At 45.9% G+C, this 15,152-nt stretch overlaps 1 protein-coding gene across 1 annotated transcript in view; it reads left to right on the top strand.

Moving 5' to 3' along the window:
- The window catches only part of LOC147712246 (uncharacterized), a 168,015-nt gene that overhangs the window by 26,554 nt on the left and 126,309 nt on the right, over positions 1-15,152 (top strand). Inside the window, exons 8-9 of the mRNA XM_086919606.1 lie at positions 1,986-2,015; positions 2,773-2,802. Coding sequence (XP_086775732.1) covers positions 1,986-2,015; positions 2,773-2,802 — 60 coding nt within the window. The remainder of the gene's footprint in view (positions 1-1,985; positions 2,016-2,772; positions 2,803-15,152) is intronic.

The raw sequence follows: 15,152 nt of genomic DNA, 5'->3' as shown, positions 1-15,152 counted from the left end.
TTAGTAAAATATCTAATAGAGTTAATGTATTGTATTGAAAAAAACTATATCATTTAGAATGGAATGTAAAGAATTAATAAGATCAGGTCATAATAAAAAAGGAGTACAACAATGAACCCAAAACTATGGTGTAGACTATTTTCTCAATTTAGAGTTCGACAGTGAAAGTACTCCGCCGTGAAGGTGACCAAGTGCCCTTTCCGACAAACTGAAAGACCACTAACCTCCCTTAGAGTAAGGGCTATCAAGAGAGTTTGCCAATTGCCTGTCCACTCTATTTACAGTGTGCAATGAAATAGCAATATTGCACTGCCAGTCACCACCAGGCAGAACCTGGTGGGAAGAGGCAGTGAAGACTGCAAAATGCCCCATACTCAGTGGGAGAATATTTCCATAGTGATGGACATTGCTTTTTTATTTTTGAAAACAAAAGCCTTCTTTAGGATTTAATTTTTGAAAATTAAAAACACAATGAAAGTTTACAGGAAGGCCATGTCGTGTTTACAGAGCGATCCATCTAACTTTCAATGAATTATAGGAACCACTGTGACAGTGAATCCTGCCAATGCAAGAGATCCCCACTGGCCAGAGGGCAGCTCTAAATTCAGCTGGCAGGCCAGTGGAGTACTTTACCTTGCTCAGAGATGGCATGTTCATGAACATAGCAAGGGACACTGCACCATGTGATTCTGAGTTAGCTCTATTTTCTACATAATGAAACATCTACCACACTTACTACTTAATCCACCATATACTGAATATTTGGCCGATGTCAGCAAAATCTATCCCGTGCCCTTAATATAGAACTGCTGTTCAATGCAGGCTAGGGCCTGAATTACGGAAATACAGACGGAATGAAAAACAAATTGACTTGTTGAAAAAATGCTAAATTCCTAGAATACCCAAACAAAATTTCATCCACCACACCCATATTAAGGATAACATGTATTTTGTGTAGTCTCTTGATATAGCCTATCTCTAGCAAACAGAGATTTAGATTTTACCATTTAATGCTATACCCGACCATGGTCCTGTTTCAGATCTCTACTGTTTGGTGGAAGGATAGCGCAATAGGTGTGATCGTCTTTGTAGAGTCTTCTGATTTACAGTTTTTGTGTGTGTGTGGGCGGCTCTGTCTAGGCTGCTATCCTGAACAAAAGGGACCTAGTACAGTTGTCTGCTACTCTCTGTACACAAGTGCATAAGTGTACTTCCATAATACAGTGATTCATGTAAAATATCGTTTTGATGTTCATTCTTGCTTATCTAAAAATTGGCTTAATTACATTACAAAGTAGTACAAAGGCAAGATAAAAGCATTCAGTTGAGGAACTGCATGTATCTTGATTTTATAATCAACACAGTAATAAGTAATACTTTTCTTCCTATGAGAAGACCACTCATAGTAAGTATGGATCTTGTTATTTTTGGGGTCTGCCGGCAAGAGGGAGTAACACTCTTAACAAGGAAAGAAGAGAACTTGTTGTTTATGTTGATTCTGCTTGCGCGAAGGGAACTCTGCATTAAGTGGATAAGACCAGTTTCCCCTACGCACTTAGAATGGGTGGCTTCCATAAATAGAGTAAATAAGTGGGATAGGAAAGGGAAACCCAGTAGGAAATATAACTATTGGGAGATCTGGGAGGACTCACAGTTTGCGAACTAATTGGGATATTGAACATACCGTCATGCTAAGCCCTATTCATTTCCAATGATTATGCAATGGCAATATGTACACAAGCATGATGCTTGTGAGAGTGGCCAAGGTGGTCAGCTCCCCCACTTCGAAATAAAAGTATTGAAAGTGTCATGAATGTAAGGGGACCCGACTTTGCAAGTACACATAGTGAGACTCCCCTGCATCAGGGGTGGTGAAGGTCCGGACAGCGGAGAAGCGGGTCCCCGACAATTTCAGATACACTCTATTGCAGAATGAGGAAATTTAAAAAAAAAAAAAAAAAAAAAAATACTTTTCTTCCTAATAGGTACTCTGCTCCCGACAGCAAACAACTCTGGTAAGTGCAGCACCTAGAGAATGAATCATGTCAAGAACAGATGTAAGTTCTCTTTGGGCTTAAATCTAAGGAATGTAAAATACATATTCTAGAATACTGATTTGACATGCCATCAGAAAGACTTGAACAAAGCCACCTTTGTGGGGGTCTTAAGCTACCCCACAGACATTTGGTGTATTCTGTGCATGAGCTAACCTTGACGGTTAACTCTGCAATTGCTGGCAGGGTCTGTGCATATATTCAGCTTTAGAAGAGGATCATGATCATACCATACTAACACATTTACCTGCCCTACAGGACAAGAGAACATTCCGTTGGTAGGTTGGCAGGTAGAGGGACATATGCCCACTCTCAGAGTAACCCATGGGGGTGGACTAATGCTACCCCAGTTTGGTAGCCAATAAGCACCTCCTTCGTGTTCTGTTTTTTTCTGTGTGTATTTCCACAAAAAATAAATGCAGAAGGCCAAAATAAAACTGCTCATTTCTATGAGGCATTATAAGAGTCACTACCAATGAGGAAAAGATGATTTTTAATGTATTGTCAGTAGAAGAGAGGATGCATATTTGTTTGTTCTAAAGAGATTTACAAAAGAAAATTGCACCCCAGACTAAAAATGTTATCTTTGCATAGGAAGAGCACCTGGTATAACATGTCATGGGATTTTAATGGCAATGTCTGCAATGGAGTGCCATGGGTTATAATTAATATGTTCATACAAAGCAGTAATGATATAATGTTACTTTATTTCCTTCAGGTTTGATGGCTTCAACGCCCAAACCATACGGTAAGTGCTGCATATAGAAAATAAATCAATTCAAGAACGTTTTAAAGATGTGCCAGGCAAGAACTTTAATTAGAGGCAACCACAGGCTGTTGACAGGATTGAGTCTCTGAAAGCTGATTTAGTATATACATTTAGCACTTGCAGACACAATAGTGCATGTCGATACGTTGGTTCTGGAAGCTGCAACTGTACGCAGTTGTAAAAGTAGGAGTTGGCACACAGCCTGTCATACAGCACACAATTTTCCCAGAAGAATTATGGGACATGCAGTGTATATTAACACTCACTTTAGTCTTTAGTTTTCACTGTGCTGGTGCAGCCAGTGTTGTGTATCTTACAACGCGTTTTCCAGGATATTTGTCCTACTTTCGTGGACAAGTGCTAGAATGCTACTCAAACCCTTCTCTGGGCTCTGTCCCACTCACAGAGCATTGGTAGCCCAACTCACCAACTAGCCAATCAGAAAAGGAGGAGGGAGTAAACTGCCTGGCATATCAGCACACAATTAACTCTGATGCAGTGTGGTAAATGCAGTATATAATTACACTCACTTGAATTGAAAGTCTTCGACTTTCACCATTGTTGAAGGACAAACATCCTGAAAAACGTGTCTAGAGATACGCAGCAGTGACTTAACCAACAATGGTGAACTTTAAAGATGTTCAATTGTAGTGAATGTCATGAAGCAATAACTCCTTTGCTACCAGGCCTATACACCCACCTGTGCCATGACTTTTTTGGGCTATATGGCATAGTTTGCCTTGAGGCCCCCATATCTTTTTGTCCACATAAGGTATCCACAATAAATGTCTATTCTTTTTTCCAACATTCCAAGAATTTTAAAGCTCCCCAGGGTTTGAGGATTCCCCTAGAGAGGACCGAGGAATTAGCATAAACACAGCCACATTTTGTGTTTTTGGGGAAAAGATGTGTAAAATGTGCTGCAGACGAAAGTGTCTGGTATTTTTTCCCGGCGACCGGTATCAACAAAGTGTATGTGGTGATAAAATCACCATCTTCCAAGGCAGGCATTTATCAGTAAACCAAACTGTTTGACTCATTATTTGCATTGTACTGGGATTTAGCCCATTTCTCCTATTTTTTGTACTTTCAAACTCCTTCCAGTTAGTGGTAAGAATTTGATATCCAAGTTATTGGCTCTACGTACCAGTTAGTGGTAAAAATTTCGTTTGAAAACAATAATGGATCGTGGACAGCTATATATGTCTAAAAAGTAGACATAATTATATAAATAGAGCAAAGTGTTGTTAGTGTTGATCCTTCAAAGTTTTCCTATATAAAGTAACAGTTGAAATAAACCAATATTGTAATTAAGTTGCAAAAAACAGCCATCTATGCCTCCATTTTCACCTGTACCATTTTCTAACTATGGCAGATTTATTAAAGCAATATACCCTTCTATTCACTGGACCCTTCTGGTTGCGGGGATATATAGGGCGTGTGGATTCACCATGAAACTGAGGTACGCAGAACCAATAACTTAGATGCATTTTGCAATGGTTTTTCATTGTATACCAGGTATACAGCAGATCCTTTAGAAAAATATAAAGAGTGAAAATTAGGTATCAAGGAAACCTATGAATTTCTGAATTGGGAACAAGATACGGAGTTTAGGAGCACTGGTTATCTGCATATATCTGAATTTGTGGGTAACCATACTACCATGTGAATTAGAGGGCATTTTCAAGATGACTTCTTTTTACACACTTTCTTACATTTGGAAGGCAGACATGAATAGAAAGACAATTGGAAAGGGGCGACCAACTCGGTCCCCCCGAACGTATGGCCAAGTGCCTCGATCCCCCCGGGAAGCCATTTTTTGGGCGGGAGGCGCGTCTCAGCTGGTATGCCCGAAGCGGCGTAGCTGGGGCGCGCTCGTTCCCGCCCTAGAGTGGGCTGGCCTAGACACCGACGCAGCCAGCCACGCCCTCAGGGCAGGCAGGGGCGGGTATACGCCCGCCCAGAAGACGGATAAAAAGGGACGCAAGACCAGAAGACATCCTCTTGTTCTTGTGCTCTGAAGCTGCACCTCCTCGCTGCACGTGAGCTCGGGACAGAACGAAGAGCCAATTTTGAGCGTTTTAATCTTTCTTTTTGTCTTCTAGATACTTCGTCTGAGAGATGCCCAAGAAAGGCGCGAAGGGAATGTCAACTGACCAGATGGTTCGGGCCCTTATGAAGGACATGTCCGAAATAAAGAGGCAGTTGGCGGAGCGAGACGGGGAGGAGGGATCCGGGCGTCCACCGGCCGAAGGGAGGCCAAAGAAGCCGAGAAGGGGGCCGGTCGGGGGAGACGTCCCGGTTCCCTGTTCCCCGCTCGAGGCGCCAGTTCCGGTACCGGCCCCGGTACCGAAGGAAGGGAATCCGATCCCCGTCGTAGTCACCCCGACATCTGCCGAGGATATGCCTCCCGAGTTGGCGGCACAGTTAGCAGCATGGTTGGGGGACAGTAATGGGGGCGCCATGGCTGCCGAAGCGCAAGCACTCATAAAGCAGTTGCGCGAGAAACGGGATACAGCCAAGGTGCCCGCGCCGGATGCGGCGATAGTCAAGCCACGAGGGACGGAAGCAGCGTCCGGTGCAGGTAAGCGGCCATTGCCGATCGCGAGGGATGAGTCAACACCCTCTCGTAGAGAAGAATTGGGGCAACATGTTCCTTTGGCTATAAAGGAAAAGATTTGGGCTGGGGAATACGTAAACATTTTCTCCTTGCTTGTTGATCATTATGAAGTTGAAACTGTTAAGAGTCAGAAGGATCTGATGCATCCAAGTGTTTGGCGCGCAAAAATGGCCGCCTTTAAAGTGAATGAGAATATTGGCAATTGGGGCAATGCATGGGGAATTTTTACGTCAATCTTAGGGTAACGTAGGCCTGAATTGCTCCCTGAGTTTCCAGTATATCAGTCACGAATTATGGGGTACTCGATATCGCACCAAGGTAACCAATGGTTCTGTTATGACAACCTGTTCAGGAAGGCAATGGAGCATAACAAAAGTTTAACCTGGGACTGTTATGATTCTCTGACATGGGATAAAATGAAAGAGTCCGGGATGTTGAAAATACCGTTGGTGGGGAGTACTGTGGGTGAATCCTCCCGCCAATATGGGGGGACGCCCTTTCGGTCGGGTACGGGTACCGACGATTATCCGAGACCCGCTGGCAACACAGGGAAGAGGGGTTTCTGTTTCAATTTCAACAAAGGTAAATGTACTAGGCCCCCGGGATCCTGTAAATTCAAGCACGAATGTAGTGGTTGCGGGGCCCCCCATCCTGAGTCCTCGTGCAGAGCCAAAACGGGTGAAAATGGGGGTAGAGGAGGCGCCAAACAGGTCTAATGTAGTCCGAGGGGCGCCCTTACCAACCCCGATTGATACCTTGGCGATGATTCCTTGGCTCAGCGAATACCCAGATCGTACTTCTGCTGGGGTGCTGCGAAACGGTTTTTCATATGGTTTCCGCATCCCGGTGGGGGACTTTCAGGGTGTCGGGACGTGTAAGAACCAACTTTCTGTCTTACAGCATACGAATGTAGTTCAGGATAAAATCCGGAAAGAGGTTATCCGAGGTCGGGTTGCCGGCCCGTTTAGTGTTCCCCCGGTACAGAATTTTGTCTGTTCTCCTTTAGGGGTGGTCCCCAAAAAGGACCCAGGTGAGTTTCGATTGATCCACAATTTATCAGCTCCTCATGGCCTTTCTGTGAACGATGCAATTGATCCAGGGGTATGTTCGGTGCGGTACGCATCATTCGATGAGGCCGTAGCCATTTTGAATCGCCTGGGGCCCGGGACGCTGATGGCGAAATCGGATATCGAGTCAGCGTTCCGTTTGCTCCCGGTACACCCGGATGATCAACGTCTTCTGGGATTCGTGTTTCAAGGTTCATATTACATGGATAGGTGTATGCCGATGGGGTGCTCTATATCTTGTGCATATTTTGAGAAATTCAGTAGTTTCTTACAATGGGTTTACACGAAGGAAACGGGTTTTCGGAATGTGATGCATTACCTTGATGACTTTCTGTTCCTTGGGGCCGCTGGGGATGACGAATGTGCCCGGGCCTTGGCTGAATTTTGTGTATTAATGGATCGATTTGGCGTGCCATTGGCACCAGGTAAGACTGTGGGTCCCACGACTTGCCTCGAGTTTCTGGGGATCGAGTTGGACTCTAGTGAGGGTTGTTTTCGTTTACCAGCCCCCAAAGTATCGAAATTCAGGGCAGCCCTGCAAGTGTGTATAAATGCTTCTAAAGTTACGCTGCATCAATTGCAGCAATTGGTGGGGAAGTTGAACTTTGCTCTAAGGGTGATCCCGATGGCCCGCCCTTTTTCCCGTTCAATTGCCCAGGCGATGGTCGGCCTGAAAGAGGGTCATCATCGCACGAGATTATCGGCCGAGGTCCGCCAAGACATGCGTATTTGGTTAGCATTCTTGGCGGATTTCAATGGTCGAGTCGTCTGGAACAAACCGGCCTTGTCCTCTGAAGAGCTTGGTCTATGGACGGATTCAGCGGGAAGCATGGGTTTCGGCGCCATCTTCGGCACAAAATGGTCGGCACAAAGGTGGCCAACTTGGTGGCATGAAGAGGGGCTGACGAGTAATATTGCTTTCCTTGAACTGTTTCCCATTTTGGTGGCCCTCAGAACGTGGCCCGATGGATTCAAAAATCACTCCGTCATATTTTGGTCCGACAATATGACCGTTGTAGATTGCATCAATAGTCAGGCAGCACGTTGTAAAATGATTTTAAGGCTGCTTAAGGAAATTGTCTTACTGTGTATGCAACTGAACGTGGTATTCAGAGCAAAACATGTCCCAGGGGTGATGAATCAGGCTGCTGATGCACTGTCTCGTTTTCAAATGCAGGCTTTCTTGGGTTTCTTTCCCTCAGCGGACCCAGAGCCGGCACCCTTTCCCGAAGCTCTCTGGTCTCTCGGTGCCCTGAACTTCGCTACCTCGTGGGAGAGAGTCTAGCACCAAGGACGAGGAAGGCATACGAAGGGGCGTTTCGGGCGTATTTAGCCTTTTTGGGGACTGAGAGAGGGGGGCTTTGGGGGCATGAGGATTGGGTAGTACATTTTCTGATGTCCTTGCGTAGGGCTGGGAAGTCGGTGGCTACAGCCCAGAGGCATCGTGCTGCTATTTCCTTTGTTGCCAGGGCTCATAATATCCAGGACCCGACAGCGTCTTTTGTAGTACAGAAAGCGCTGCGTGGGTGGCAATGCCTTGAGGGTCGCAGAGTAGACGAGAGGCGCCCGATAGGTCTGGATAGGTTGTCCCAGTTGCTGGCCACACTCCCCGCCACATGCTCGTCTCAGTTCGAGGCCTGTTTGTTCCGAGCTGCTTTTACGCTTGCATTTCACGGGGCAATGAGGATAAGTGAGCTGGTGGCAAGGAACAAGCAGGATGTTGCGGGGGGTCTGTGCCGGGAACACGTTCAGATCAGGGGTGAGACGATGACTGTATCCTTTGTCAGGTCCAAAACCGATCAAGATGGGATAGGGGACTGCATAGTCATTCGCAGGATTCCAGGGTCCTCCATGTGTCCGGTAAAGTGTTTAGAAGACTACCTAGCACGAAGGGTGGCATCCTGGGGAGGGACATTGTTGAGACACGCTGACGCCACCCCACTGACGAGATTTCAGTTTCAGCGGGTGCTGGCGATGTCAATTACCGCAGCGGGCTTGGACCCGGGCGAGTTTGGGACCCATTCCTTTCGGATAGGGGCTGCCACCGAAGCTACAGCCCGGGGTCTGAATGTGGAACAAGTAAAACGAGTGGGGCGTTGGTCCTCCAATTGTTATAAGAGGTATGTGCGGTTGCACATGTTGTGAAGCTGTAATAATGTACTCACGCTTCTTGTCTTTGTTTGGTTTTCAGTTACGCAAGCCTTCGAGGCGGGGCGGACTATGCAGGCGACCCAACACCAGGCCAGCGGTCAGACATCACCGGCTGTGAGAAAGGAGGTGTGGGTCGTGGGCCACTCATACGTGAGGCGTGCCGCAGACGTATTCGAAGCAGGTGATATGATTCACGTAGCTGGGGAATACGGGTACAGAATGTCCTTCTACGGAAGGGGCGGTCTCTGTATTGACCAGTTTCAGGCATTCTTTGAGGGTTTGTTAGGGCGGACGAGGTCACCGCCGTCTATAGTCATAGTGCATTTAGGGGGCAATGATTTGGTCACCACCGGTAGACGACTTCTCCTAGAGGCAATGCTTTCCACTGTAAGTTGGTTGGCAAGGAAAGTTCTGGGGTGCATAATTGCGTGGTCTCATATGATCCCACGAAAAGTGTGGCGGGGGGCTTTTTCGATTCATGCTTTGAACCATTCTGTTAGAAAACTTAATAACAAAGTGAATAGGTTGTTCCGTTCCAGGACATTGCATTCTATCTCGCATGGTTGTATTAATGAGGACAGTATGTATTTAAGGGATGGTGTGCATTTGTCTCGGGTGGGAAATGAGTTACTCATAGGAGATTTCTTAGCATGGTTAAAAACGTTGAAACATGACCTTTAGGTAGGACTTTTGTGGGGGGCCCGGATAGCCGGTCAACTATCCGGGCCTGTGGCGGTAAGGTCATGATCGGTGAGCACTAATTAGTAGATCCCTATGAGTGGGCGTCACCCAACACGGATGGGAGCGCTCGGGAGAGGTGGCCATTGGCCCCTCAATGGGGAGGCGGTCCCTTCTAAGGATGGGTCGCCGGAAGTAAAGGAAAGGCGGTCAAGGCCCCTTCCTTTGTAGGAGGGGTTACAGCCCCCTCCTGGGGAATTTCCCGGGGCCAGTGACATCTGCGACGGCAGATGCGGTAAGTTGTGTGGGGTTGGGATAAGGTCCACGATACCTTCTAGATACCTCACACGAGTATTCGAACGACCTTTAACTGGCGTCGAGTTTTTAGGTGCCCCCGTCAAGTCAAGGGAAATTGGTAGTAGTTGCACTTGAGGTACGCCTCCGTGCTGTCGCCCATCCCAAGTGGGAGGGGTAAGTCTGGTTAGGGATCTTGACACCGGTTATGACCTTGCCGTTGGCCCTTAAACGTTAGGTTGTACAATTTCAATATGTCAAGAAATGTTTTGTAGGTTGCTAGTTCGGCTAGGAGAACCTCTGTATTAGAGAATCTGTTAAGGTTAGCCAAACATCGCAATATGGTAATGAAATTGTACATAACATGAAACGTTTAATGTTTTAATTTTGTTTTAATAAATACGGCCGGGATGGTCACTCCATCCCACTTCCAAAAACTTCAAGAACTGTTTCCGGTTTCCCTCCTTTTGGGGATTGTGTTGAGAGGGGGTGGCGGGTATCTCGGCCATATGGAAAGGGGCGACCAACTCGGTCCCCCCGAACGTATGGCCAAGTGCCTCGATCCCCCCGGGAAGCCATTTTTTGGGCGGGAGGCGCGTCTCAGCTGGTATGCCCGAAGCGGCGTAGCTGGGGCGCGCTCGTTCCCGCCCTAGAGTGGGCTGGCCTAGACACCGACGCAGCCAGCCACGCCCTCAGGGCAGGCAGGGGCGGGTATACGCCCGCCCAGAAGACGGATAAAAAGGGACGCAAGACCAGAAGACATCCTCTTGTTCTTGTGCTCTGAAGCTGCACCTCCTCGCTGCACGTGAGCTCGGGACAGAACGAAGAGTCAATTTTGACCCACCCACCAGCCCCTGAAGACAGCCAGTTGTGTATAATAAAGTTGATTAATTTTGCTTCTGTTTTCGTTTACAGGTTGTAGTGCCATGTTGATGTTGAGTTAATAAAGAATGGTCGTTTTTTGAGTATGTTTGCCATTAAAGATATTCAGTTTAGTGTTGAATTTTGATGCATGCTCTTTCGGTCATAGTGGCCAATGTATTCTTAGGTTAATTTGCACTGTCGTATTTATTTTGGTAGGCGGTAAGGTCATGATCGGTGAGCACTAATTAGTAGATCCCTATGAGTGGGCGTCACCCAACACGGATGGGAGCGCTCGGGAGAGGTGGCCATTGGCCCCTCAATGGGGAGGCGGTCCCTTCTAAGGATGGGTCGCCGGAAGTAAAGGAAAGGCGGTCAAGGCCCCTTCCTTTGTAGGAGGGGTTACAGCCCCCTCCTGGGGAATTTCCCGGGGCCAGTGACATCTGCGACGGCAGATGCGGTAAGTTGTGTGGGGTTGGGATAAGGTCCACGATACCTTCTAGATACCTCACACGAGTATTCGAACGACCTTTAACTGGCGTCGAGTTTTTAGGTGCCCCCGTCAAGTCAAGGGAAATTGGTAGTAGTTGCACTTGAGGTACGCCTCCGTGCTGTCGCCCATCCCAAGTGGGAGGGGTAAGTCTGGTTAGGGATCTTGACACCGGTTATGACCTTGCCGTTGGCCCTTAAACGTTAGGTTGTACAATTTCAATATGTCAAGAAATGTTTTGTAGGTTGCTAGTTCGGCTAGGAGAACCTCTGTATTAGAGAATCTGTTAAGGTTAGCCAAACATCGCAATATGGTAATGAAATTGTACATAACATGAAACGTTTAATGTTTTAATTTTGTTTTAATAAATACGGCCGGGATGGTCACTCCATCCCACTTCCAAAAACTTCAAGAACTGTTTCCGGTTTCCCTCCTTTTGGGGATTGTGTTGAGAGGGGGTGGCGGGTATCTCGGCCATATGGTAATACCATGTGTTCTACTATTCTCTGTTTCCCCAAGTCTACCGAAAAAAAGATACCAAGCTTGTGAGGTTAGGCCTATGCCCACATACTGAATTGGCCCAAAATGCAACATAAACGCATCACATTTTTCCACTGAAAACGGATCCTTTTTTTGCAATGTGATTAGCTGTGGATTATCGTCCCTAGCTCAGCTGGAATCTAGTAAAACCTTGCAAAACTGTACATTTTTAAAACCTGAACATGCAGTGGAATCCAGGATGGAGTGACTTGTGTGGCTCTCACCAGGTTATGTTACCTAAAATCCCTCGCAAACTTCGAAATCTTTCCTACATTTCTGTGATGGAAAGTTCTGGAGGAATCTTTGGGAGCCATAACTTCCACCCTCCCTGCATTCTCTTAAGTCTCCCACTAAAAATGGTACCTCAGTTGTTATATGTTAAATTGAGACCCAACATAGGTGCACCGTTTCAGAGGCACAAATCCTTCGTGCCACAGAGACTGGCAGGCCCGTTCACCGAGTTAAGGCCCTTTCACCTACATTGGCCCTCCCTTTACAATAACGAGCAAAAGAGGCTGTCCCTTATCTGACGTGTGCTCTGGGTGCAGAAGACGGTCCATCCTAAATACGTCATCTCCATGTCCAACAGTGACTAACCTAAAGTCACAACGAATTCTTAGAAACAGACCCCTAGCTCTTGGGATTTTACCTAGCACAGGATTATTGATTTCTTCAAGAACTCATTAAATATGCATGACGTCAATACCAACATTCCAATGCACCTATCCGGTATAAATATACCTCCATTTGACCAAGCAAAAGAGAGGAGACCGAGATTTCGATGCTGACACTCTGATATCTGAGACGCTGCAACCTGCGTCATGCCACAGCTCCAGCTGGCAGAAGTCCCTCACCCACCCTGGACGGTCCAGCTCGAGAATCAGGATGAAGTCCCACTAAGGTAATGGGGTTAGACTAAATCCTAGGGGGATTCTTGGCTCTCTAAGACCTGCACACATGCTAGGTACACTTTGGTACATCTAGTTAGGCATCTTAGGGGTATAGGCTTTATCTTAATGCATTCTGTATTTCATGTATGTGTTCATTACTATTTTAAAATGGTAGAACTATACAATGCCTTTTTATTTAACTCCACTGCTGGCCATAATTCTCTGCTACAGTCCAACAGTTGTTGCAGCACATATAACCAGAACTAGTATTACAACTCTGCAATAAAAAAAAATTGTTATCCTCATTTGCCTTGCCCTCCTCTTAATTAGCCTCCAACTGCCATGCGCGTCTTAAATCAGAGTGCGTAGTTGTAGCTGCACCAGAAAACGCGATTAGTGAGAATCGGCAGGAGATAACCCGAAGAGGTACAGGGGATGATTCCAAACTTGGTGTTAAAACCTGTGGAACCAGCCATAAAACCGAGAGGGGGGCCTAGTTCTTGGAGTATCCCCTGTACCTCTTCATCATTGGACCGGGGAAAAAAAAAAAATACCCCGGCTATTGTGTCCACTGAACCAAAAAGTCTCAAAAAGCCACATTACGTGTGCTGCAGGATCTCAGCATGTCTGTCTTGGATGTTTCATACAGGGATGACAACCAGTTTGCGTGTGTTGGTGCCGTATTTTCTGTCCAGACCTTACATATCTGTCTTCTTGCGAGTAGTACTGCGTAAAATAAAAATGTCCTTGCATGACCCTTTAAACTGTTGTTCCATCCAAATATAATAAGAGGTAATGTAATGGACACCGAGATATTAAGAATGGAGTCCAGAGTCTCTTTCACTTCATTCCAGAACTGTGTTTGTTAGGACAATCTTTAAACATATGGATGTCCGAGGCCGCAATATAATTGCATTTGTTGCATTTCTTTCCTGGAATGAATTTAGACAGTTTTAGGGGGGAGAAATAGGCTCGATGTATTGTAAAAAAATGGTTACGCCTTAGCCATGCAGGTTTAACAATTTTGTATAGCAGGGTGCAAGATTTCTGCCAGATGTCAATACTTTGGGCCCCGAGCTCTGTTCCCCATAGTTGCTCCGGGAGGGTGAATTCACCGTCTATCTCCTCTAGCAGATTCCAGTACCACTGCAAAACTTCTTTACCCCCTCCTAGTCGTTCTACCAACTTTTGTTCTATAGTACTGCTCTTCCCAAGTGTTACCCCTGACCTAGCCAGTGCTTTCTCCCAACTATCTAGTTGTATAAACTTGAACCTCGAAAACTCTAAGCCCAGCTGTTCCAGTAACTCCTCCCAGGACCTCAGTGATTCGCCAACAAGCGAATCACCCCAGGTTGATATTCCTCCATCTCTCACCGGTATTGCCAGCCTATCTTTCAGACAGAGCGGTAACCCGGGAGATTCCCAGATAGGTGCATAATTTGAGAAATACGGCAGACCTAGTTTTTTCCTTATTTGTGACCAGACCTTCGCCTGGGACATAAGAGTTTTTAGCTTCACTTTTTTGAAGTATTTCTGATCCCCAAATTTAAACATGAAACCATTAGTTGGTATATTAGCTCCAATCAGCGTGGCTTTAAACATTACGCCAATAGATGTGTTAGATGGAACTTTTAAAAGCATTCTGGAATGAGACAACTGAAAGGCCGAGGCATAATACTGCAAGTCAGGCAAGGACAGTCCCCCCTTTTCCCTCCTCCTCCTCAGTTTTTTCCATGCCACTCTCGCTGATTTATAGTTCCAAACAAAGGAGTTTAGCTCTCTCTGACATTTCTCCAAGATTTTGTTGTCGAATGCGAGGGGGATGGTATTAAAAATAAAAGTACATTTAGGCAGGATAGACATCATTATCAGACTTATTCTGCCGAGGATAGTCAATGGAAGATTGGACCAAGATTTTAACAGTTTCCTACTCTCATTGAACACTCTCTCTAGGTTAACTTGAGCAATTTTACAGACATCTTGTAACACTCGGATACCCAGATAACGCATTGAGTTGGTCACATCTAGCTGTAAATTGAGGATATTCCATGCCATGATGTCAGTTTTACTTGCGTTTATCTCATACCCCGAGATGCGGCCAAACTCTTCGGCTCTCTTAATAACCTCTGGAAATGAGGTCTCTGGATCTGAGGTTAGAATTAAAATGTTGTCTGCGTAAAGAGCTACCCACCTTTCCCACTCCCCAAATCTGAATGATGGAATAAGTACATCTCCCCTTAAAACTTCTGCAAATGGTTCAATGTACAAATTGAAGTGGAGAGGGGAGAGCGGGCAGCCCTGTCTTGTACCTCTCAAGATTTTAAATGAGTCAGACAGTGTATCATTTATTAAGAGCCGTGCAGATGGTGCATTGTACATAAGTGCTACAGTGTGACAGAACTTCTTACCGAAGTTAAACTTCTTCAAGATAGCACCAAGATAGGACCAATTGACCCTATCAAAGGCTTTAGTCGCATCTAGGGTGAGTGTTGCCAACGTAAGGGAAAAGGATGAGGCGATATTGATTGCCCCCACAAGATCATACATCAGATCGGAAAGCTGGAGACCTTTAATAAATCCCTTCTGGTCCTGGTGTATGATTTCCCCCACTACTGAACCCAATGTAGATGACATGATGGAAGCAAAGATCTTATAATCGCCGTTCAGTAATGATATTGGGCGGTATGACCCACATAAAGTTGGGTCTTTACCTGATTTGGGGATCAATACTATAGTAG

The sequence above is a fragment of the Lissotriton vulgaris genome, chromosome 5 (genome assembly GCF_964263255.1).
Source record: "Lissotriton vulgaris chromosome 5, aLisVul1.2, whole genome shotgun sequence".
Classification (NCBI taxonomy): Eukaryota; Metazoa; Chordata; class Amphibia; order Caudata; family Salamandridae; genus Lissotriton; species Lissotriton vulgaris.
Note: the sequence above shows the minus strand (reverse complement) of the source record. Positions and strands in the feature narration are given on the sequence as shown.